Source organism: Schistocerca piceifrons, chromosome 5 (genome assembly GCF_021461385.2).
Source record: "Schistocerca piceifrons isolate TAMUIC-IGC-003096 chromosome 5, iqSchPice1.1, whole genome shotgun sequence".
NCBI lineage: Eukaryota > Metazoa > Arthropoda > Insecta > Orthoptera > Acrididae > Schistocerca > Schistocerca piceifrons.
Genome location: NC_060142.1, coordinates 692,283,329 through 692,309,544, shown reverse-complemented (window position 1 = coordinate 692,309,544; position 26,216 = coordinate 692,283,329). Strand labels below are relative to the sequence as shown.

General features: G+C 39.6%; 1 protein-coding gene across 1 annotated transcript in view; it reads left to right on the top strand.

Moving 5' to 3' along the window:
• Positions 1 to 18,827, top strand: part of LOC124798106 (tafazzin) — a 28,625-nt gene extending 9,798 nt beyond the window's left edge. The window contains exons 3-4 of the mRNA XM_047261358.1: positions 16,137 to 16,285; positions 16,369 to 18,827. Coding sequence (XP_047117314.1) covers positions 16,137 to 16,285; positions 16,369 to 16,767 — 548 coding nt within the window. The 3' untranslated portion in view covers positions 16,768 to 18,827. The remainder of the gene's footprint in view (positions 1 to 16,136; positions 16,286 to 16,368) is intronic.
• Positions 18,828 to 26,216: the final 7,389 nt, after the last annotated feature.

Genomic DNA, 26,216 nt, shown 5'->3' with positions numbered 1-26,216 from the left:
CCATTTACTGTTCAGAATTGTATATAGCCTACTGTGTTTTCTCAAACTGTAGTGGGAGTCCATTTACAGAGAACCACTTAATAATTTCCTGCAAGACATTATTTACAATTTCTTCAGTTGATTCTTGTTTGTTGGGTGTGATTTCCATACTTGTATCATCAGCAAAAAGAACTAGCTTTGCATCTTCATGAATATAGAGTGGCAAGTCATTGACATATATTAAGAACAATAAGAGAACCAAGATTGGGACACCATTCTCGATACCTCCTCAGTTAGAGGACTCTGCTGGTTTTTGCAGACTATCTGTACTGTTAATTTCAACCTTCTGATAGTCAAAGCCCTGATGAAGGATCTGGTTCAGTTGTTCCTGTCTTAATGATAATGGGTGATGAAGGGATTGCTCCTTTGCAGCAAGTTCTTGCAGTTGGCAGGAGGATTAGGCGTGTGGGAGTATATGGGGCACGAAATTTGTCTGTGTACTTGGTTTAGGGGATAGTGCTTGCCTCGGTGAGACTTTTGGCAAAGTGGGCGAGGCATTTCTCGCAATTGTAGAAGCGCTGTCCACAGGTTAGAAGACTATAGGGAAGGTTTTTTTGGTGTGTATGGGATGACAGATGTCAAAAAAATATACATTGTTGATGGATAGTAGGCTTGATATTGGCAGAAGTTGTAATGTAGACATTATGATATCATGATGGTTAAAATGAAATCATGATCAGACATTGTTAATGTTTACAGTTTCTTCTTCTCCTTAATTATTAATTAAAGCAACAGTTGCGGATACCATCAATGGACAATAATCTTACTTTGAAAGCAGACATATCCTTTTTTAAATTAATGGTTGCATTTTTAGTGAAAACTATTTATAGTTCTGCTTTTCAGTTTTGTTTCTTTTCTTTCGATTTACTAGTTAAGACTGTAAAAATACAAAATTCACAATAAAGACAAACCAAATGAAAGACAAATTCAAAGCAAAATAAATCATTGCATCTACATATTCATGAATTTGACACTCCCATTTCGTAAAGAAAAGACTTGTCCAAAAATGCAAGATTGTATAGTATGTATATAGGAGACCAGTGGAAAAATTTCTTTGTTTAAACCACTTTTACTGCTGATGTTTCTGAGAATAGATTCAACACTTGGAGTATGCTGTGATGGCATACACACTTCAGAGCACAGCAACCCCCATCTCTCTCTCTCTCTCGGAATGATTTGTGAGATCATCAAGAATTTGATAGTCTTAGCAAGACTCTCCATCAGAAGAAATTCTTATCCTTAGTATAAGCTTTGTGAACTTATGTTCTTACACTGTGGATGGGTTAGCCATGCTAACAACGTACCTAAGTCAGTAACGTTGTTGGAATAGGAAAGCTTTGTGCCTGGATTATTATCATGGCAACAGATTACTTACCTCACCTGCTTTTAACAGCTGCTTGGAGCTGGCGGGTGGGGGGGGGGGATGATCGGAGGAGGGATGATGTGAAGCATCTTTGTAGAGACCACACATGACATTTAAACAAGTTCTGTCAGTTAATAAAGAAGTTATAACCACTAACATTAATTTCAGTGCTGACATAGTAGTAAGTGAATTTTGGATCCTTTCAGGGAACAGCATGGATTACAAAAGGGAACTCCTCTATTGGGCTGCATAATTGTAGACTTGAATATAGTTACATTGTTCATTTAAAATATAACCAAACATAATTGCTCTGTCCTTAGTTAAGGACAGCAGTTTGGGCTACACAAAGTATCCTCTTGTTGCATTTGGTAAGTCTTAAATGTGTTCCATGCCAGTTAAATTTTCGTGGGTATTGCTAGATAGTCTGTAGATAATACATTGCTGTTATTCTTCAGAAAGATTTCCTGTGTCCAGTTCAGAACCTGATGCATCAAATATGAAGATCATGTAAGATATATTGACAACATTTTGACCATGGCTGCTACTCAGCAACAGTACACTAGTTTCAGTATAGGATTAAACAGCCAACCGGTTGCACATAAATGGTAGGTACATTGACCTAGGTTTCGAGATCTTCTACGGACGTCTTCATCAGAATAAATGTTGTTAAATTCTAGAATACATGCATAGAAAATCAAGTGTGACAAAAAACACATTAACAAAGATGACAATTTTCATGAAGCACACAGGTTACTTATGTAAAATTATATTACTGAAAAGCAATAGTTAGAATTTGGAGGAGCTATGCTCAAGTCAAGTAAAAAAAAAAAAAAAAAAAAACAGAGAGAGAGAGGTTCTAGCCTTTGCCTTGTGTGCCTAGCTGGGAACAGCAGCAGACTGATTGGCCCATTGGCTTACATTGCTAGTTGCACAGTAAACTGTATCCATTTGAAACATTGTAACAGAAATAAATGAAAAAAGTGACAGTAAATTTAAAAAACAAAATATTAAGAGAGGTTAATGTCTTTCTGAAAATACAGAATCACATAGAAAAATTTTTACAAACAGTTGTACAATCCAGAAAATATGTGCATTAAGCAGCACATATGTATGACATTAGAAGAAAATAATGTTTTGAAATTAGAAGCAGGGAAAGTATAGAAGAATCAAAATTCCTTGAGCAGTGGATTGAAACCATAGAAAAAGTTTTTCTTACACAGTTGTAACTGTTCATTGAGGATGAGGCCATCGTTCTTAGAAATATGCTTTAAAATCTCCAGCTCTTAAGAGTATATCGAGCCTATGACATTTCCTTTTTCTATGTGAAATGGAAATGGAAATTTCTTCATTGCATTCCAGTTTGTGTCCAGAAATTAGCAGATGATCAGCAAAAGTGGATTTGTGTACATGAGTGCCTCTTTTTCCCAACAAATGTTGCTTGTACCTGACACTAAAAGACCTTCCAGTTTCTCCTGTATAATAAACAAAACACATATCACAAGCAGTGGCGGATACATATGGGGGCCACGGCACCCCCCCTTCCCCCTCGTAGGGCCGCCCATATTGCCACCCGGCTGCCCCCACCTGTCAGACCGCATGCTATTCGTTCATTTCTTTTGTCAGTCGACTCTACGTAGTTGTACTTTCCTAGTAGCACGTGCATCCATGTCGTCATATTTTATACGTTTCTGTCTGACACATAGGGATCTACTTACTGGCTTAGCTCTGTTGACCACGCACCCTGACATTGATTGTTTTCTTGACAATGTGGTTAACCAATTTGCCAGAAAGAATAGGCGCATAGAATTCATCATTTAAGGAAGAGAACCACATAAGATGGCATTGTCTTGTATATGTGTATAATCAGTTTAAATAAAACTTTCTTAAACTTTGCATGTGACTTGATTATTTTTTATTATGGTAAAAGTAAAGTTAGCTGAAGATAACTTGAGCAGATCATTCTTGAGGGTTTTTTGTATCCACCACTGATAACAAGTGATTTTATACACTCTTGAATTGTGCATTGGAGCAACTGTGGACTCGAGGTTGTGAATGAGATTTTTTTGCAACTTATTGTTCTTGGAAAAGGCAATTTTGAATCAACATTTTTTAATCAGAATTTTTTATGAAATAGGGCATAAAAATATAATCGAGAAAACATTTTTATACTCGTTACTGTCAGGAATAGCATTGCTGCCTAAAGTGGCCACTTTAGTGCCAGTTTTAACTTTTAAGATCTTGTCAACTAACACAGGACCATAGCCTTTATTAACTGCAATAGTTTTTATTTTGTTCATCTCTTCATTAAGCTTGTCAGGTGACAAAGGTATAGAGACTGCACGATGAATGGCTGAATGGAAAAATGCTTTCTTATTGGAATGAGGATCCACTGAACTAGCGGGCACAATTTGATCTGTGTTAGTGGCTTTTTGAAAAATACCAAAAGTAAGTCTATCATAGTGAATAGCAATACTTAGGTACAAGTAAATAAGCTGATGGTCACTATTTTCCAACTCACAATTGAATCTAATTTTTTCCTGAGGGCTATTAAATATTTCAAAAAAATGCTGAATTCCTTCCTGGGAACCACTGTGTATGATCAAAATGCCATCTACGTGCTGAGCATACGACAAAATACCAAGATCAGCAGCTGAAAAATTATTGAAGAATTTGTCTTCCAGCAAATTAATGAAAATATTAGCCAAGATGCCTCCCAGTGGGTTACCCATTGCCAGGCCATCAGGCCAATGGTATAACTTGCCATTGAAAGCAAGACAGTCGTATTTTACTACTATTCTTAGCAGACGAATTAAGTCAGTGATTTGTTCATCAGAAATATCTTTTTTGAAAGTACATAAGTTTTTTTTCATTGATGTCAATGGTTGTTTGAACAGATACGTTAGTATATAGGTTGGTAATATCACTTAAATCCAGGATTCAGCTTTTCATCATCATCATCAGGCATTAATGGAAAAAGTTGATTTTTCCATCTTGGATCTGTATTGTGCAGTATCTGAGGTTTAGAAGGTTACAGCAGATACAGTTCAAACATCTTTAAAATCAGGCAAAAGAAATCCTCTCAGCTGTTTTTAATCAAATCTAGCAGGCTCAAGTCTTTCACAACTCATGGAGGATGTCCATCTGAAGTTTTGTTAGTATTTCTGTGCTGCACTCCCTCCCCTCCCCTGTCCACCTGTGCCTCAAATCCAGGAAAGGACTCTGTTGCCCAACAGATACCATAGCATGATACCACCTGTGTGGAAAAGATGCGAGAATGCATGGTGAATCACTTCATGACCTGACTCTTCTGGTCTAGGAAACTACCTAATTCCAGTTTGGTTTATCATTTGAGTCTAGTTTGGATGGGGATGGCACTACAACAATATTTATATCTTTTATAATATGACAGTGTTTCCTGTAACTGTGTTATTGTCTTTGTCATACTGGATGAAATTACACACGTCATTACAATGGTGGATACTTTGGTTTACTCCAGGAGCAGAATGGGTGGATACTATAACTCATTATAGTTCACTTTATTAAAAACTAGATAAGAAGAATTACGTAACTTTGTACTTCCTATTTCCATAGGAATGTCTTGAGTCTGTCACTTGGCAGAGACAAAATACAGGTCTCTTACTCTGAGTACATTTAACAATAACTTCCACATAGTATTCTGTCTAATACATTGATCACACAGCTAGCCTATTAGAAGACGATGCTGTTGTCTTATCCAATGTGCTGAGCAGTACTGTGTTTGGCTGTAAATAGAAGAGTCAATGCAGCGGTGTAGCAAAACTTTTCTGGGGGTGGCTAAGCCATTGTCATTTGTTCTTCACTGCAGCTTGCAGCAACTCTTTTCATGTGGTTGTGTTGCAAGGTAACAACCTTGCTTTGATACCTCACTCTTTGGATTACACCACAGTTTCTGTAGTTGTAGTCAATTGTTTGTGGACAGCTTTCCTACATTTTGCTCGTCCTCAAGGTTTGTGACTGATAGTCAGTTGCAGCCGACAATTAAGTAACCAAACGATTGGTTTCAATTATTTGTTGGGAAAAGATATGTTTGTATAAATTTTAACCTTGTCTGCATCCTTTTACCAATAAACAAAATGAGAGACAGGCGCAATTCTTATAGTTTCTGATATTTGTTTTATGGACATAAGACCATGGTCCAATGCATAATCCTCTGCCTAACATTTCATCTTCCACTGCTAGAGAAATCACAAGAGGTGTCAACAAGTCATAAAACAGTTACAGTCTCAAACAAACTCAGTGATACTAACTGTTTTTGTGTGTCTATGCAACAGTTGGTTTGCTTCATCATCAGATGGATGCAGAAGATTTTGAAGTCCCAGTGATGTATGTTATGGAGCTTGTAGTGGGGAGGAGTTGATGTATGTTTTATTTAGTGCTTAGGCCCACAACTTGTCTAGTGCCCCCTGCGGGTCCGGAGTAAGAATAGGCCCGAGGTATTCCTGCCTGTCGTAAGAGGCGACTAAAAGGAGTTTCAACCATTTCGGCCTTCAATGTGATGGTCCCCATTGGGGTTTGACCTCCATTTTTCAAAATTCTACAGAGGTACGAGCCTTTTGGGGAAGGACACCTTACGTGGTGTATCACCGGTCCTCAGTGCACTCATCATTGTAATGGCGTCATAACTGCACCCACTATTCATCAATTTGGGCCTAAACACCTGATGGGTTGCACAAGCTACGCCCATAGTGCATCCCCATCTGCACCTAGATCATGATGGACTTTCCATGGCACTGGAAATCCAGCACGGTAGTCAGCCTGTTGTGGTGGGGTCGTCATGTACCCTCTAGGTTGTAGCCCCCTGACAACACAGGGCTGAGGCTGGGTGGCGCCTGTGGGGAGAGCCCCTGGTCAGAGTGGGTGGTATCGGGGCGGACGTTTCGCAGATGAAACGTCAACATGCATCAGGTTACTCTGTGGCTGCGTCTTCTAAGAGGAAAGGTTCTGTCTCTGTCTCTGGCTCTGGTACTTCTGCCTTTCCACCCTTGGCCACTCCCTGGGAGGAAGGACAGGCTCGCCGGCTTGGGGCGAAATACTTCCCCTGCTATTTAATCTGTTCTCGGACCGATGGGGGGACGTTCGCCACCTCAAAGCCCATGTTCTTTGTACAGCATATCGAGGAAATCTTTGGAGAAGTCAAGGCTCTTACTAAAATGCGTTCAGGGTCCATTCTCATAAAGACCACCTCCGCTACATAGTCAGTGGCACTCCAGGCATGTGACCGACTAGGGAACATCCCAGTGTCCATTGTCCCACATCTGGCGCTCAATAGGACACAGGGATTATTTTCCATCGGGACCTCCTGCTGCAATCTGATGAGGAGCTCAGGGCCAACCTGGAGTGCCGTGGCGTGCATTTCGTCTGTACATTTCGTCCAGCGAGTCCCCAAAGATCGTCACGTCGACACTGGGACCTTTATCCTCACCTTCGAGGGGGATGTTCTCCCGGAGAAGGTAAAGGTGATGTGCTCCCGGTGCGATGTGCGAGTTTACGTCCTGTGTCCTATGCGATGCTTTCGATGTTTAAGCTTCGGGCACATGTCATCACAGTGTGAAGCTGAGCCCCTTTGTGGTGATTGTGGACGTCCTCTTTGTGAGGGACATATATGCACCCCACCACCTCGGTGCGCCAATTGTCCTGGCCTCCACTCGCCTAGATCTTTCGACTGCCCCTCATATCAGAAGGAGAAGATGATACAAGAATTGAAAACCTTGGACCATCTGTCTTATTCTGATGCCAGGAAGAAATATGACCGCCTCCATCCCGTGATGTTGACAACGTCGTTTGCTTTGGTCGTGTACACTCCTTCCGCAGTATCCTCACCCCTATCCTGTCCCCCTTCCACCTCCTCACTCCATCCGGGGTCTATGCCTCTGCCTCCCAAATCCCTCCCTTCCAAATCCTCCTCCCTCGCGGCCCCTGTCCCCTCTGCCCCAGTGGCCACCCTTCCTCCTGCTGTCCGTATTACTCTTTCTACCTTTACTTTTTCTGTTTGTACTGTCTACACTCCATCGTCATCCGCAGTTAGTCGGGCTGACATGATGCACCTGATTGCTCAGCTTCCTCCGCCGTTTTTATTGTTTGGTGACTTCAATGCCCATTATCCCCTTTGGGGTTCTCCTGCATCCTATCACAGAGGCTCCCTCTTGGTGGATGGTTTTAACCATCTCAATCTTGTCTGCCTCAATACTAGCGCCCCAACTTTCCTCTCTGACTCTACTCATACCTACTTCCACTTGGACCTCTCGATCTGTTCTACCACTCTTGCCCGTTGGTTTGAGTGGTATGTCCTTTCTGACACCTATTCGAGCGACCATTTCCCCTGTGTCGTTTGTCTCCTGCACCACACCCCATCCCCACGTCCCTCGAGCTGGAACATACCGAAAGCTGACTGGGGACTTTACTCCTCCCTGGCAACCTTTCCGGACCAAGATTTTCTCAGCTGTGACAGTCAGGTTGAATACCTCACGGCTGTTATCATCAATGCGGCCGAACGTTCCATTCCTCGTACTACCTTTTCTTCACGTCGCGTTTCAGTCCCCTGGTGGAATGAGGCTTGCAGAGACGCTATCCGTGCTCGACGACGTGCTTTACGCACTTTTCGCTGCCATTCTACACTGGTGAATTGTATTACTTACAAACGACTCTGAGCGCAATGTCGTCGAGTCATCAAAGACAGCAAAAAAGGTTGTTGGGCCTCTTTCACAAGCTCCTTCAACGTTTTTACTCCCTCCTCTGTCGTCTGGGGTGAGGTACTTGTGGACCCTGTGGATGTCTCCAACGCCTTTGGCCACTTTTTCGCGAAGCTCCGCCCATTACCACTCTTCCTTCCACTCGCTGAATCTGGAAGATTATAATGCCCCCTTTACCATGCGGGAACTCGAACATGCACTTGCACTGTCCTGGTCTTCTGCTCCGGGGCCAGATGCCATTCACGTTCAGATGCTGACACACCTTTCTCCGGCAGGCAAATGCTTTCTTCTTCGTACCTATAATCGCGTCTGGACCAAAGTTCAGGTCCCCATGCATTAGCGTGAGGCCGTCGTTGTTCCCATACCCAAACCCGGGATGGATAGACACCTTCCTTCTAGTTACCGCCCCATTTCTCTTACAAGCTGTGTCTGTAAGGTGATGGAGCACATGGTTAACGCTCAGTTGGTTTGTATTCTTGAATCTCGAGGGCTACTTACCAATGTTCAATGCGGCTTTCGTTGACGGTGCTCCGCTGTTGACCACCTTGTGACCTTGTCGACGTTCATCATGAACACATTTTTGCGAAAGCGTCAAACGGTAGCTGTGTTCTTCGATTTGGAGAAGGCTTACAGTACCTGTTGGAGAGGAGGTATCCTCCACACTGTGCACAGGTGGGGCCTATGTGGTCACCTGCCCCTTTTTATTGGTTCATTTTTAACAGATCGAATGTTTAGGGTGCGTGTGGGTTCCGTATTGTCCGACATCTTCCTTCAGGAGAACGGAGTGCCTCAGGGCTCCGTTTTGAGCTTAGCCCTTTTCGCCATAGCGATCAATCCGATTATGGATTGCATTCCACCTAACATCTCTGGCTCTCTTTTCGTCGATGACTTTGCGATCTACTGCAGTGCCCAGAGAACATGCCTCCTGGAGTGCTGCCTTCAGCATTGTCTTGACAGCCTATACTCGTGGAGTGTGGCTAATGGCTTCCGGTTCTCTGAAGAGAAGACGGTTTGCATCAACTTTTGGCGATGTTAAACATTCCTTCGACCATCCTTACATCTAGGTCCCGTTGTTCTCCGATTCGTGGAAACAACGAAGTTTTTAGGGCTCACACTAGACAGGAAACTTTGTTGGTCTCCGCATGTCTTTTATTTGGCTGCCCGTTGTACATGTTCCCTTAATGTCCTCGGTGTTCTTAGTGGTTCATCTTGGGGAGCGGATCGCACTGTCCTGCTTCGCTTATATCGGTCCATAGTCCGATCAAAGCTGGATTATGGGAGCCTCGTCTGCTCGGCCATCCCTCTTATACCGTCTCAACTCCATCCATCATCGGGGGTTATGTCTTGCGACCGGAGCATTCTATACTAGTCTCGTCGAGAGTCTTTATGCTGAAGCTGCCGAATTACCATTGACCTACCGGCACGATGTACTGCTTTGGCGGTATGCCTGCTGGCTGTTGTTAATGCCCGACCACCCCTCTTATCAGTCCTTCTTCGACTATTCTCTCGACCGTCAGTATGGGTTGTATGTGTCTGCCCTGCTGCCCTCTGGAGTCCGCTTTTGTCACCTGCTTCGACAATTGGATTTTGCCCTCCCTACAACCTTCAGAGAGGGTGAGAGCCTGACACCACCTTGACTCCAGGCTCCGGTTCACTTTCATCTTGACCTCAGCTGCTCCCATAGGATGGTACTCCGGAAGCAGTGTATTGCTCACGGTTTGTCGAACTTTGTGCGCGACTCGCCAGTAACACCTTTATTTACACTGATGGCTCCAAAACTGACGATGGTGTCGGCTGTGACTTTGTCATCAGGGACATCACCTTTAAATACCGGCTCCTCGACCAGTGTTCCAGCTTTATGGCCAAGCTTTTTGCTCTCTCTCAGGCCATTCAGTATGTCTGCCGCCACCGCCATTCTCTGTATGTACTCTGCTCTGATTCACTGAGTGCTCTTCAGAGCCTTGGAGCTCCATATCCGGTCCATCCCTTGGTGCAACAGATCCAGCAATCCCTCTATTCTTTTGCTGATGATGGCTCTCCTGTTAGCTTTATGTGGGTTCCAGGCCATGTAGGAGTGCCTGGGAATGAGGCTGCTGTGGCCAAGGCTGCAGTCCTCCTACCTCGGCCAGCCTCCCTTTGTGTCCCATCGTCTGACATTAGTGGGGTTGTTTGTAAGAGGTTTGTGTCATTATGGTGGGATACTTGGTCATCACTTCAAGAAAATAAGCTCCGGGCCATAAAACCGTTCCCAACATCTTGGACAACCTCCTTCCGACCCTCTCAGCGAGAGGTGGTCATTTTGTCCAGGTTGCGGATTGGGCATTGCCGGTTTAGCCACCACTACCTGCTATCCGGTGACCCCACCCCGCAGTGCCCTTGTGGTCAAGCATTGACAGTGCGCCATGTTTTATTGTCGTGTCCCCGTTTTAATCAATCTCGTGTTGTCCTGTCTCTGCCATCACCTTACAGGAAATTTTAGCTGATGACGCTCGAGCAGCTGCTCGTGTTCTTCGTTTTATTACTTTGACGGACTTGTCCAAAGACATCTAACTCTTTTAATTATTTTATCTGTGTCTTTGTAAGAACTTTCTGGTGTTCCCTGCCCCCCCCTCCCCCCTTGAGTTTTTCCAGATTATATGTGCACTTACATTTGTGACTGGGCGCTAATGACCTTAGTAGTTGAGCGCCCTCTTGTCTAGTTTCAATCCTTCTTTCCTGTTAAAGTTGTTTCTTTGGTTTTTGAATTTTTAATATTAAGTTCACTGGGAGAAAAAGAGAGTGTGTAGGTCAAATTTCATTTTTAGATGTAAACGTACTTAGAAAACCTGACAAAACTTTAGGACATAAAGTCTGCAGAAAGCCAACTCACACGGATAGATACCTTCACAGGAATTACAGTCAGCGTGTCCAGAGAAAAGAGAAGTTACCTAAATATTGATGGACAAGGTTCAAAGAATTTTATTTGATCATGTGACTAATTTCTCACCCTCTTAAATTTCCTGTACCAAGTGGATTCGCAAGCCCTCTGAGGTGACCCTTCATTCTTTACAGAGGAAGGTGAAGGAGGTGTCATTTTGCTGGGTGCAAGGGCATGTGAGAATCGCAGGGATGTGAGACCGCAGGTGAAGCAGCCAAGGGTGCTGCGTGGAAAATATGCCACATGGAAAATACTGTTGCAATGTGCTATCTCCTAAATGCAGCCGTCTCACTGCTGAAGCAGAGATCAGGCACCTATTGGAAGGAAAGGAACTGAGGTAGAAGAACAAGAAGCTGTGGGCCCCTGACCATTGTGGTGAGATGAAGTTAATTTGTTTAAATAACTGACTGGCATGTTCAGCTTTCATCTGAGCTTTGTCTGCCAAGATTGTGTTTGGAACCTTAATTAATACACTTTTGCTGTCAGCAAACATAGTTCATGAACTGCCTTTAAAGTTATTGGAAGATCATTACACAATTTAAAATTTAGAGTGGGCCCAGTACCAATCCCTGTGGCATTCCAAATGTTATATTCTCCCACTCTGCAGTTGTTTTCATGCCTGAGATAAAGTCTATTAATGAGACCCATTGTTTTCTGTTTTGAATGTAAAACTGCATCTATGCAGGCGATTCACTGTTAATGCTGTAACACCTTAGTGCGCAGATTAGAATCTTGTGATCCACACAGCTAAGGATTTGGCGAGGCCACAGAATTAACAGCTTAATTTTACTTGTTTAGCTTTTTTAGCATTTAGTTTGTGAGGTGGTGCATTGCTTTCTCTGTTGTGTAGCCTTTACAAAGGCCAAACTAAAAGAAGGAAGTTAACAAATTCTGCTCACTTAAATGAGTCAGTAATCATCTTAGGCCACTTCCACTTTTTACCGCAGCATATTTGAGCCCGTCAGGAAATATTCCCAAAGTCATTGATTGTTTACAAAGATAATGTAGGAGTAATCCTATTAAATCAACACAAGATTTTAACATTCTTTGAGAAATGCCGTGGTAACCAGATGAATTATTCCATTTTTGTTTTGTAATGTGCTTACAAGGTGAAGGCCTCGGACACATCCAACCGGTTTGGCTCACAATTGGCAGATCACTTGTGTATCATCTAAAATGAAGGACTCTTAAGATGTTTTGCACAATTTACAAAATGTATCTTGAGAATGTTTCAGAACTGTATATTGCTGATAACAAGTTTTGTATCATATGGATTTCTTGAGGTGGATGAACTAATACTGTCATATAGCCTATAATGACATGTTTAAAGATTAAAAGGGTCACCCAACTTGCACAGTAGAAGTAATATCATCAAACTGCATTGTTAAAATTTATCAGCAAGTTAAAACTTAATTTAGAGGCATCATAATTACAATTTGTGCTTGAAAAGCCAGCAGATATTGCGCAGCAGTGTGCACACAGTAACAACCCATAGTATCATTCATTATCTACTTTGAGTGCCAGTTTTTCAGGCAACGTTATCCTATGCATGGTACACATCAAAATTAATTACTGAAAAACAAACATTTTTAAATGTAATTTAAGTCTCTATTCCACTGAATCTCGGGAAAAAATAATTTAATTGTACAGAGGTTGCATGCCTTAGATGTTCACAGTGCCACAAATATATTTACTTTGTCTGTTTCCATCCAGTTGTTCAAAGAAATTTGAGGATTGGAGTGAATAAAAGAGCAATTGTAAAACAACCAGGATTAAAATTTTAATTCTTTACTAATCCAAATAATTTTAAAAAAATTATTTACATATCTTGTTACTTCGTAATTGATTTACTTATCTTATTAAACCTCATATTCTCATCAGTTTCAATATGGAGAAAAATATGCTAGGAAAAGAAACTGCGGAGTACATGTAGGAATCAAAAACAGATCCTCTACTTTCCACCCAAGCGCCTTGGATGCTTGGCTTGCCCTGCTTTTATTGAAGGGTGTTGTTAGCTTTATGGGTATATAAGCAGTATACATAAAGTTTTCATTCTTGATTTCTCTGATAATACCCATTTGTGGGTGCCATATATAGTAATGAGTTCAGTTGTCTGTTGATCCTGTCAATTTTGAGTCGAATATACATCATGAATTTAAATGCAATTTTCTCAAAGATGAAGGGGGGTGGGGGGTTGTAAACCAAAATATATGAACCCTTCAGTTTAGGTGGTACACAAGTGACCTGCCAAACATGAGTAATACAAGTCTAATTGATTGGCTTTTTCTCACCTTCTCCTTGTCAGTTATTGTAGTTCTTAAACTAATGTCTGATGGTTGTGCATGCAGTATGTACAGGAACCCACATTCAGTAGTTTACTACTGACTGCAGTGTTTACTGGAAGTAATTATGGAATTTGGTGGTCAGTGCTTTGAAAGTGTCACTGTTCCTGTCGAAACTTTTTTCTGGGGTGCTTCGTTTAATTTCAGTCACCATTCTTGTTTGTTTTTTGTTTAATAATGTTCTGAATATTTTTTCCTGTATTCTTGTAATGTTTTATATTTTGAAATTTAAAGTCTCAAGTACACCTTGTCCTCTGGATTAGAAAGAGTTCGCTCCTTCTAGCAATACACACTTTAATACCAGAAGTTATCCATCCATTATTCTTGTTTCTGTTTTAATTTAATTTTGGTTGTTTTTAAGGGAAAACAAGACCAAAAGAGCTGTAGGAATATTTTTAAGAAAGAGTTCAATTTTTCATCAACACTCTATGTTTAATATATAATTCCTCATAATTCTTAATGTAAATTCTCCTTAAACATTGTTGATGATTCTGTGATACAATGCCTTTCGTCTATGACCTATATCTAAATGATCAGGATATTTTATTGCTAACATTTGACCATCAAGATCAGATCAACAGTTGACTATCAGTTTTAGCTACCGTATTTACTCGAATTTAAGCCGCACTTTTTTCCGGTTTTTGTAATCCAAAAAACCGACTGCGGCTTGGAATCGAGTGCAAAGCAAGCGGAAGTTCTTAAAAATGTCGGTGGGTGCCGCCACAACTTAGTTCTGCCGTCGAATATATGTAGCGCTACACAGGCATGCTTAGTAGGGTGCTGTTTGTAGGCACAAAGGTAAATACTGGTGCCAAAACCTCTGCGTCAGTAAATAAATTAAAACAAAAAAGGTGGAAGACAAGCTTTTTTTCTCCGCGCCGAGTTTCGACCACTGCATTTTCATACATTATCCAACGAAGTAAATACTAATTCCGTATTGTTCATCTTCGAATGTAGTAGCATTTCAATGTACTACGAAAACCCGACTGGCAAGAATGTTTAGGATGTTTGTCAATATGGCCAACTCTACGTTCTGAATATTTTCCTATCTGTGAGAAGAGATGGTTGCTAATACGAACTTTTATAAATTGTGAATCACATGCAGTATTCTCGTCACCATAAGAATAATACGAATACAAACATTTTGCCATGTATTGTTTCGTGATTGCTACTATCTCATTTAAATCCTGTCTGCGTAATAAACCACAAAACTAGAGTGAGACAACAGCAAACGCGGAAGAATATAATATCATGTCATGTGTATATTCTTATTATTCTTATGCTAAACAGTGATACAGTCAGAAATGAAGCGAGGCAATTGCCTAGATTTTTAAATCTAAGATGACTCTTAATTTCTGTGCAGAATGTAATGTACTAAAGAGGCGCCGGCAAAGATTTTCAAACGGAGAAAAATTTTTGCTAAACTCTCGTTCAGAACATCTTCTATCATACGCAGTCTATTATTTGGTTCTTGTTAGTCATTATCAAAGAAAGCAGTAGTGTAAGTACAGTAATGCATTTTCAGTGTAGAGTGACGTAAACACCTATAACAAAGAAAACTGCGCTTATCAGATCAAAGAAAAATAAGCAACCAATTCAAACCAGACAAAGCACGTGAAAAAGGAAGGGTACCCGTATAAATACGGACGGAGCGCCTGACGCATAGCAATGGCTACCTGGTAAAGCTTAACTGCTAAGCTTACGACTCGAACCAAACTACTGTAGCTGTATCGTCATTCATTCGACCTAAATTGTCTCATATTACAGTGGACCAACTTTGTTTCGATTTGGAGATGTTGCCTAAAACTTTTCTCTCCCCTTGAATTTCGAGTCTCAAATTTCAGGTGCGGCTTAGATTCGGGAAATTTTTTTTCCTTGATTTCGAGTCTCATTTTTCAGGTGCGGCTTAGACTCCAGTAAATACGGTAAATCACAGCAGGTTGTTGGGTCTAAAATAAAACTGTCAGTAGCTGTTTCACTAGTCCTTCAAACCTTGTAGGGAATTTTATTGTTTTCCGCAGTAAATCCGAAGCTGACTATCAACAACACTAGGTGCCGTATAGTTTTCTGGCAAAAAAATCAACACTAAAACCTCCACCAACAATCTCTCCAGTTAACTGTGCACAACCTTAGTAAAACTTGGTGAAAGACATCTTGTTATACATTATGAGCCATTATATCTTACTGATGGTCAGCTGTGTGTCCAGATACTGGCCTGACAATTAAATATTTTCATATGCAGCTGATGGTGTATTTTAACTAATACTTACAAGCTGCAGGGCACCCAGCATACAAGATTTTCACTAACTAAACTATTGCTAGGTGCTTTATGACGCTCAAGATATATCCTGCTGGTGGCTGCAAACTGTCAGTACAACAAGCTTGTGTATTATGATCCCTTATACACAACTTGTGTACAGTGTAGAAACATGTAGTATTATCTCCAAAACTAATATTCATTTCCAATACTTGCACCCCATTTTGAGTAGAACCAATAAACTTGAAAGATATTTTTTTCCTGTGTAAAGTGTCTTAGTGTCCATGCCATGGAAGTACGTAAGCTTTCCTCACCATTTTTGTTTAATTTTACTTTAGACACCTTGTTTTATTCTTGGAGTGCCCATATAATGCACACCACTTTGTATTTTAATTGTTCTTAAGCACGGTCTTCATAAGATTAAAGCTTGTGAATGACTATCTGATCATGCATTTGCAGGGTATTCATAACTAAATATTTTGTATTTCAGGTTGTTTAGGCTTGAAGCATTTACTGAATCGTGAAATTATGAGATGGTCCTTGGCGGCACACGACATATGCTTTACAAATATGTTTCATTCATACTTTTTTATGTTGGGAAAATGTGTACCTGTAGTTAGAGGGAAAGGTGTATATCAGGTTTGTACATACATTATTGATGTTGCTTATTTTTTGGTAGAGATACTATGTTGACAAGTAATGCTCTAAATTAACTGTTTCAGCAAGCGTTAGATTTTTGTCTGGAGCAGCTGTCAAAGGGAAACTGGATTCATGTGTTTCCAGAAGGACGTGTTAATATGGCCAAAGAATACATGAGATTGAAATGGGGTATTGGCCGTCTGATATATGAATGCCCAAAACTTCCACTTGTTATTCCGATGTGCCATATTGGAATGGATAACATATTGCCAAACACTCCACCCTACATTTTACGAATGGGAAAGAAAGTGACTTTAAATTTTGGTAAACCTATTGATTTCAGAAATATGCTGCATGGTCTCAGAGAAAGTAATGTCCCTCCACAGGAGGCAAGAAAAGTTATCACTGACAAAATAGAAAACACACTGATGCTGCTGAAGGCAGAAACTGAAAGACTTCATCTTATTACCCTGCAATCTTGACATTAAAATGTTTGTTGCATTTTTCTTCAAAATGTTGGAGGTTTTGGTGATGTGGGCATTAACTTGCTGAGCATGAGACTGCAAAGTCTAATATTGAAGGAAAAAGTCTTACATTTATATTTTTGCTAGTCATTTTTTAAATTATTTTTATAGTTCTCTGCAAATTATTTACAAAAAGGAACTTCTGAAGACTATAAGAGCACAATTCTTGTTATTGATGTTTGTAAATTCCATCCATTGTAATATATAGGCCTACACGGGACTCAAAGTATTATGTGAGTTTTAGTTGCCACAGTGGTTATGTTGTGTGCACTCATCTCATCCTGTTAAGACCTGTAAGCCCTGGGTAATTTTACAGTATTGGTGGTCTAAACCTTCATGCTTTAAAACAAGAAGTTAAAAGTAAGTTAAATCTGACAAAAAAGTTTGTTATTCATTTGTGTGAAATGGAACATATAATTTGTTATTATTTTATCCTGGAGGCATGGAATTATGCCCCAACGTTTTTCAGCAATTGCACTGTAGATAAGTGCAAAGTAAGAGAAATGCTGCCCCCTTCATCCTTTCTACTTCTTCCTCCCCCCCCCCCCCCCTCCCTCCCTCTCTCTCTCTCTCTCTCTCTCTCTCTCTCTCTCTCTCTCTCTCTCTCTCTAGCTCTAGTCAGATGAACTGAATTGTGAATTTATAATTTCTTGGCAACGAAAGAGATAAACTAGAGTGAAACGAATTATTGCAAAAATCATTTTATGCTGTTCATTGTATATGTACCAGTAATTTAGTACCTATGACATATATTACAGTGTAATAACAAATTTTGTTGTGTGCTAACTTGATGGAAGAAGCGGATTTGTGGAAGAAACCGTATCCGAGACACAGTTGCTGGTGCATCACTCTTAAGTATCCAACTTAAGATTTGTAATAATATGGTTCTATTTCGACAAGTGCAGCAGGTGGAACAACACATTCTAGTCATTGAATCAGTGCCTTCTTGTGTATTGTCGTTTTACTGTCTTTTGGTATTACTGGTAAACATGAATAATTATGGTGAAGTTGAAATCAACTGGTGTATTTGAAAGCATGTTTAAAATAACTAAAATGTGTGAAAGCTATTTTTTGATGAAGATAAAGTGAGAGCTTTGTCAAATGGTAATTTGCTGTATCATAAGTAATCCGTTGGTAGCATTTCTAGGTGCCTGCCAAATATTATAGAAAAGCAAAATGATTTTGTGCTACATCATCCGTCTTCATAGCTATTTTCTAAACGTTAATTGTGACAGGTTTGTTGTCCCAGATATTTTTATATTCCATTATTGTGTACCTGGAAAAAAAACTACAGATTATAAAGCAGTTTAAAGTTACACTTGTTTCATTTAAATCTCATGTTGACTTTCTCATTATTAAAAGCAACATATAATTCCTACATAATCTTTAGTGAGACATGAATAAAAATTGAATATATACATACTATTTTAGTGTGATGTAGTTTTTTTTTTATCAGATTTGTGGTTTATAATTTTATTTGAGGTGGCTAATTTTTTGTCTGACTTTTGTAAGTTGTTAAGCAGTCTTTGCAGAAAAGGCAAAGTGAGTAAAGTCAAAGAACATAATTTTCCATATTTAAAAATTTATTGTGCTAAACATAAATGAATTTAACTCGGAATAAAAAAATTATGAAGCTGCTAACAGCAAATAAAAGTAATAATAGCCATGATTGTCATAGGTTTTGCCATTACTGTATTACAGATTAGGATCAGCATGTTCTTACAGTGTATGTGGAGTAGAGTTGCAATATCACATTACCCATGAGTGCAGTAACTTGGTTTGTAACAATTCTCAACTTCTCTTCAATAGGTTACAGTTATTTTTTATTTCTTTACAGATTTTTGTTGCCTTACAAATTCTGATCCATTGTTTTGTTACATATGTACATTTCACAATGTCAAGTAACTGACATTAAATTTTTAAATGATATGCTTTTATAACAAGTTATATTTCAGGTTGTTGGTATTTTATGGTGACATGCTTTTAAAAACTGTAATAATTTTTAAAAAAGATCTGGTATGGTGCAGTTATTGTAAGCACATGCCATATTTATTGTGTTTTTCTAAATGCAAATTAAATTTTTATAAACATTGAATTCTCATTTTTGTAGCTGTATTTTTAATATAGTAGTGTGTGATTTCTAACAGCAGAGACTCTGACTTCGCGGTCCTGTAAACAAATCAAGATAAGCAGCAAATAGGTTTGTAACGTAAGTTGAGGAAATGTGGCTTACAAAGCACTCATGCAACCCATCCTAGAATATTGCTCCAGTGTGTGTGACCTGTATCATACAGGTCTAACAGGGGATGCTTCTTTTTTTTTTTTTTTTTTTTTTTTTTTGGGGGGGGGGGGGGGTGGAGGCTGCTGTGGAAGTGATAGTTAACTATTGGTAAAGTTTAAGTGCAGCTGTATAAGTGTTAGCATGCTTGTATTTTTGGAACTTACATTGTCAGATAGTGGTAATAGCTGAGTTGCAAGGACAAAAAGCTAAGTATGTACTGTAGTGTTGTTGTAAGCAATAGTTGGAATTTTAAATGTTTATGCAGAACAGGTGTGAGCTCTTTATCAATTTCGATGATAAAAAGAACACTGTGTTCCCATCGAGTTTGTTCTATTTTCTACTTCTGTAGTGAATGTGTCTTAATTAGGTCTCAATGTGCACACCTAGTAGTAATCATATCAAATAAAGGAGACACCAAACATTTAACTAATTTAGTAACATTTGCATATCATACACTCAAGTTTCTTATAAATTACAGACATGTAACATGAGTCAATTGTTTTTATTAAACAGTACCACTAAAAGTTGTATAATCAGAATTTTTCATTGAACACAAACTGTTAAATAATAATCTATCTTAAAGCAACAAAAGATCACAATGAACAATTGTGGAAACTGCTGCAGACTAGTGAGACAATGTGAAGACTGCTTACACCTTTTTCATGTTGGGTGCTGCGAAGCTACCAGCTTGAATGGATATGTGGCTCGCCTTGGGCGTTTCTGTAGTTTGGATATTGTGTCACTATGTGGCGGCAGAGCAGCTGATATTAAAACTCAAAGCTTATCTGGTATGAGGGGCAATCAAATGAAAACTGAGTACCCGCCACCATGGGACCATTCAGTATTAACCATCACACATTATGACCGTTATCCCACTAGGAAATGAGACGATCAATCTGTTTCGTAAAATGCATTTGGCTGGCGATGAATCCACAACTGCACCCACTCATGCACTTTGTTGTCTGATTGAAATTGACATCCACACATGTGTGACAATTTCATGGTGAAAGATCCAGGAAGTGCAGATGGAGTGCTTACCAACCAAATCACTGAAGAGTAGCCTTTGTCCATTTGTCAGTTTGGGGGCGTTTTGAGGAAGACCATTTGCAATAGTAGCCAGAACACCAGAGAATTGTACACACTGACAAATAGGGTTTACGATGACACTAGAGAATGCTCATTACAATAATGTGAAAATTGTTTCATTCTGAGCGATATGATGCACCATGGATGAAGTCTTCTATTGAATGCATAAATGCAGTGTTTTGTGAGTCACTTGATAAATTGGGATGATCACATATGGAGGTGACTAATGTGTCGCCCCTCAGATGGTTGCACCACACACACCGTCCAATCCCTGTGATTTCCAATATTTTCATTAGGTCTTCTTTTAGGAAAATTTTTCCTTAAGACAGATTTGTTAAATAACTATAGAGGCAGTTGTGATAATAGATGGCAGCTTGGACATTACGAAGGTTAAAAATCATTATGCACTTGGACTTTTCCATCAAAACATAAAAAGTTTATTAGAGAAAGAGTTTCTCATATCAGTACAAGGCACTCAAACATCTAAAGGTATGAAACTTCCTGGCAGATTAAAACTGTGTGCCCGACCGAGACTCGAACTCGGGACATTCATCTAAAGGTAGTTCCGTAGAAACAGTATGCATAAAAGAGAATATGGAAGTCACAGAAATTGAACAGGTGTGCCCAGATGGATACAAGTTAGTATCATGTTACTGTAGCCATAATAAGAGGAAAAATGGGTGTGATGGTGGGAGGGGCTAAGTACACAAAATGTGGAATAAGGTTGTAATATCACACACACGTTGTCCATGAGGTGAAAAAAGTACTGTATGTAGTAAATATCTAAAAGAACTGTCACCTGGCCAACCTGTATCCAAAAGCAAATAACATGATGTTTTTTTTTTTTTAAATTTGCATGCTGCCTTTGTTGTGTACCTAACTACAGTCTGTAGATTTCAGAAAATATACATATAGAATTTCCTGAAGATTTTTATTTTGTCTCCTGCATTACACATTGCCTCCACAAATTCAGATTTTCTTCAGTGCTCATGAAGTTAAGTAACTCCATTAGCTGTTATATTACTTGAGACAATCTTCTACATCTTACATCCATGCCTAAAAGATAAAAAATTCGCTTTGTTTCATGTCCGGTAACTTTTTCATGCAAAATACCACATTTAAATAAAGGTAAAAAGCAATAGGAAGGTCATTTATTACATTTAACGTTTTTCTTTAATATCTGTTATCTTTGCTAATCAATCTGGTACACGAGTTAAACATTGCTTTTGCCTAAAGCATATAATTTAACTAAGTGAACCAGAAAATATACAAGCAATTTTCCAGCATTGTTAATAATTTAGTTGACACTTTCATCAGCCACTATCTCTTTTGAGCTAGTCCACATGTCAAAGGAAAAAGCATGAATTCTTTTGATTGTTAATGAACCTTCCTCTGTTAACAGAGTTCACATCAACAGGTAACAATTAGTATTTGAAAGTCTCATCTACTTGAGAGGTCCATTCATACTGTAAAACACACAAAAGATAATAAACAGTCCAGTACTGATGCTAAATAATAAGCAACCCAGTAGTAAAAGTAAACAATGTGTTGTGAAATACTATTGTTCACACACACACACACACACACATTCTGCATCTAAGTTCCTTCTTCCACTTTATAGCAACATCTGTCTTCATATACTCTAGAAAGACACCCCTCTTCTTTCCTTAATACTTACTTCTTAAGCTTTCTTCAGGTATGTAAAATTTTTTTACTAGTCATTCCATTCCCTAGAAAACTTTCACCTTCACTTTAGCAACAACTAACACTGATTACATAACTCTCATTTTTTTTAACAGACAACTCCACTAATGCTACCTTTTTTTTCCCTTAACTTTGTTTTTCCAGTAATATCCTTAATATATACTCCAGCTACTGGGAAAATTTGACTCTGAGTAATTTTTTCCCTTAGCACATCCTGAATTATACTAACAAACTTCCTGAATCCAAAATCAACACAGTTGTCATCCTTTTAACTTCTCCCAATAACAAATGGGTGATTGGTCTCGCCTGTCCATAAATTTCCCCCAGAGTTTAACTCCTCTCTCTCACACACTCCCTATTGCAAAAAGCTTGCTTCAAACCATTAGTGGATGAAGTTGTGTTATTACGTTAATTTTTGGCCCTGGTACGCCTTTTAGCAAATTCCATATGTTGTGCAAGCCTACAATCTTCCCAGACATTGGGTCTTTTAGCACAAAGGTATGCATGTGCTTCACCAAGATGACTTCATAAGGCCCTTCATACAAATGAAAAAAAGTCATTATTTGTTTGCCAATTTATTTATGTGATATAAACGTCATCTCTTACTTTGAAATTTGGTACTTCTGACACCTGATTTTCCTCTTGTTTGAAACCCTGTGCTCCTCGTTTTAAATTGTTGCTAAAAATCTCAGTGATAGCACTTGTGTCTGCTTAATCCTTACTTGGTCAATTAAATTCCCTCAAAATCTTTTCCCTTTTGCTTCATCCCCAATAACTTCTTTAGGTGCTTCTCCAGTACTGTCTTGAGGTACATCACTTCAAATTCCTTCAAATACCATGACTACAATGTATAGATTTGGAAGAACCTTCCCAGCTCTCGCATTAACCATACAGATGGATTGCCTGGTGGGTGGAATTTTGAAATCAAAACTTGCTTTACTCCCTATTCCTGTAATAATTCCTTAAATATTGAGGTGTAAATTGTGGGCCATCGCCAAACAATAGTTTCACTTGCATCCCTGCTTTGGTAAAATATTCATTTCTCACGATTCACGTTGTTGTTTTTCCTGTAGTTCTAACTGTCAGCTATAGTAATGTAAGTTTTGAACAGACCTCCAATACAACCAGAATGTTCTGTACGCATTGTCCTTGTGATAACAGTTCATAAAAATCATTGCTACTGAGCACCACAACTCTTTTGGCAAAATTGAATAATGTGTGTACTCAATTTTGTAGGACTTCCACTTTGCTTTGCATCATAGCTCACATGTTGAGATAACATTTCGAACATTCTTGCACATCCCTTTAAAACAACAACATTTTTTTCAAATGATTAGAACATTTATGTGCACCACGATGGCCAAACCCATTGTGAACATATCTGATTAAAGAAACCATATATTTGCCTAGAGTACATAACTTCCATAGATGGATCCCAAACCCTTGACTACTGAACAATACTCTTTCGTGCAGTTTGAATTCTTCCCTCAAAATTGGGTTTTCCTATCATCCTTCTCAAACTTCCTCAATCCTGAGAACTTTCCTCTGTTTCTTTTTGACTTTTCATGTAAATTCTTTTATTTCGTTACTGCACTCTGTGCCTAAAAATAAATCTTAACTCAGCATGTACCCCTCACAATCTGGTATTTCCCCGCATCCTGACTGGAACAGGAAATAGTGCATTCACAAAATGATTCTCATCCCCCTCCCCCCTCCAATGATAAATTTCAGGTTGAAGCTTGTGCAAAAATTAATACTCATCAAATGAGACAGCTATTCAGCAATCTGCTTTGCATAAAAAAATGTAATGGCTCAGTGATCAATATGAATGACCACGTTATGCCCAGCTAATATATAATGACACTTCTTACAGATCCATACAAATACTAATGCTTATACTCTATGATCATGTACTAAGACTGTGGCTGTAAAACAAGGGTTAGGGACGAGCTGATTTATATGAGGAATTGCGTAGTAAAGTTTAAATAAAATCTTACAAATAAATTATCAAGTACATGCAATGTGATTTTTTGTTTTCATAAGTCATTGTTTCCAAATATGCTCTAAGACAAAAAAAACCACACACATCGTGAAGAAGTTATGCAAACGGATCATAAATTCATATTCACAGGTATTTACAGACAGTGCAAAATTGTAAAATTTGGTGGCTCACATTCGAATGTATGATGCTGTAGTGCAGTTTCACTGTGCAGCTGGCATGGACAGTAAACAGAGGAGATGTTTATACCAAGGCATAAAGTCCCTGTGAATTTCGTTCTGTGTACTCAGTTGGGCAGTAACTATGCCTCACAGGTGTGTCTGTACAATATAAGCAGATGTCAGCATTTGAAAGAGGACATGAAGTTGGGGTAAAAGAAGTGGGTTGGAGTAATGAATGAATCACTATACATTTGAACAGGAGCAATGCCACTATTTGACAATGTTAGTAGGAATGGGTGAACCACAGCTGAACATAGTGCAAGAAGGAAGCAGTCGATCTAGAGTGAACACGATGTGAGGACTGAGCAATTTTCAGAAAGGCACTCAGAGCCCTAAATTCATCATAAGTGAAGACGATATATTAGATATAGTGTATGGTAATGACGTAACGTGTCTGCCAACAAAGAATCTAATTCGTTGTACAAGGTACTGACGTGGTCAAATAAATGGATGTTGCAGATGTAATGTAACAGGCGTTTGTGGATTCTAGGTAGGTAGCAGGAATGACACTTGCACTGGTTGCAGGTAAAATATTAACAGTATTTATTTATAGAATTGTGGAGTAGATGTACAAGGCATCTGCACTATCAAACAGCTAAGAAGAAACTGAACTCTCATGCAAAACCCCAAAGACATCAAGAAACTCAAAGAATGTCTGACAAAGATAATTACACACTGAATTTAACACAATAAGCCATTGCTTGGAGGGCAAAGTCTACACAGAGTTTCTTCCTCTCCAGTGCAGAGCACCAGTAGGAAACTCTGGCCGTGGCATTAGAGCTTCCATTTCCTGTTCACTCAGTTGCCAGAGTGTGACCCTGCTGTGGTAGGCTTCAAAGCAGAGAACTGGATCATTTCTTCGATATTCTCTTCTGGCTAGTTATTCTTGTGGCTGGCTACTTTTGCAGAACAGCAGCTCGGTCATTTCTTGCAGGTAAAAGGGTATTTGGTGCCCGACTAGTCCAACTGATGCCAATGGCCTTGCTGCAGTGGTAACACCAGTTCCTGCCCGATCATCGAAGTTAACCACTGTTGTTAGCTAACACTTGGATGGGCCACCATCCAGGTCTGCTGAGTGCCGTTGGCAAGTGGGGCGCCTTTTGCCCTTGTGAGGCTAATTGAGGAGCTATTTGATTGGGAAGCAGAGTCACAAAAACTGACAACAGCCGGAAGAGTGGTGTGCTGACCACAAGCCCCCATATCCACACCCAGTGATGCCTACCACTGAGGATGACACGGTAGTTGGTCAGTACCGTTGGGCCTTCCGAAGGCTGTTCAGACAGTTTTAGTTCAGTAGTACAACTTGACAGAAGTTGTGACAAGCCCTATGGTACTACTCATAATGTGAATGCTGGTTGTGGTCTGTGTCAATCAATCTCTGAAGCCATAGAACTTTGACCTCCTCTGGTGTAAGTGGCTGATGTTGGGTTTTAGTATTTCTTCTACCCCTAGAAACTATTGGTCAGCCAGTACTGTATTTTCCATATTGCTCATTGACATATTCTGCAGGAACCAGGTGGGTTTTAATCAATGTAAGAAGACTGTGGAAGGCTTCCCATGTAGCACAATGTAAAAGGTATACTCTCCTCACTTGAGGGTTGAATCTGGTCATATCTAAGAAGGTTTTAGCACTGTGGACTGTGTAATCCTGGAGCATAATGTATTCTCAATCTGCTTTGTTTATGAAGACATGTTCACCACGTTGTTGCAGAGGCTGATTACATATACGAGGGACAGTCAAAAAGTTTCTAGCCCGAGATAGTTACCTTAATGTCTCGCACAAACACCACCACCTACTTTTATGGTGACTCTTTGGGTATGCAAGTCAAATTTCGCGGCTCTATCTTCGTTACTTTTCCGCTAGGATGTGTTGTGTACCATAATGTAAGCAAAATGGCTAATATCAAGAGAATCGAAAACTGTGCTGTGATTTAATATCTTCATTTGAAGGGAATGACGCCCAAGGAAACTGCAGAGGACATATGGAATACACATTAAGGACAGGGCTCCATCTTATCCAATAGTGAAAAGCTGGGTGTCAGACTTCAAACGTGGAAGAACAAGTGTGAAAGATGCCCCAAGGAAAGGAAGGCGCGGCACCATTGCCACCGGTGAA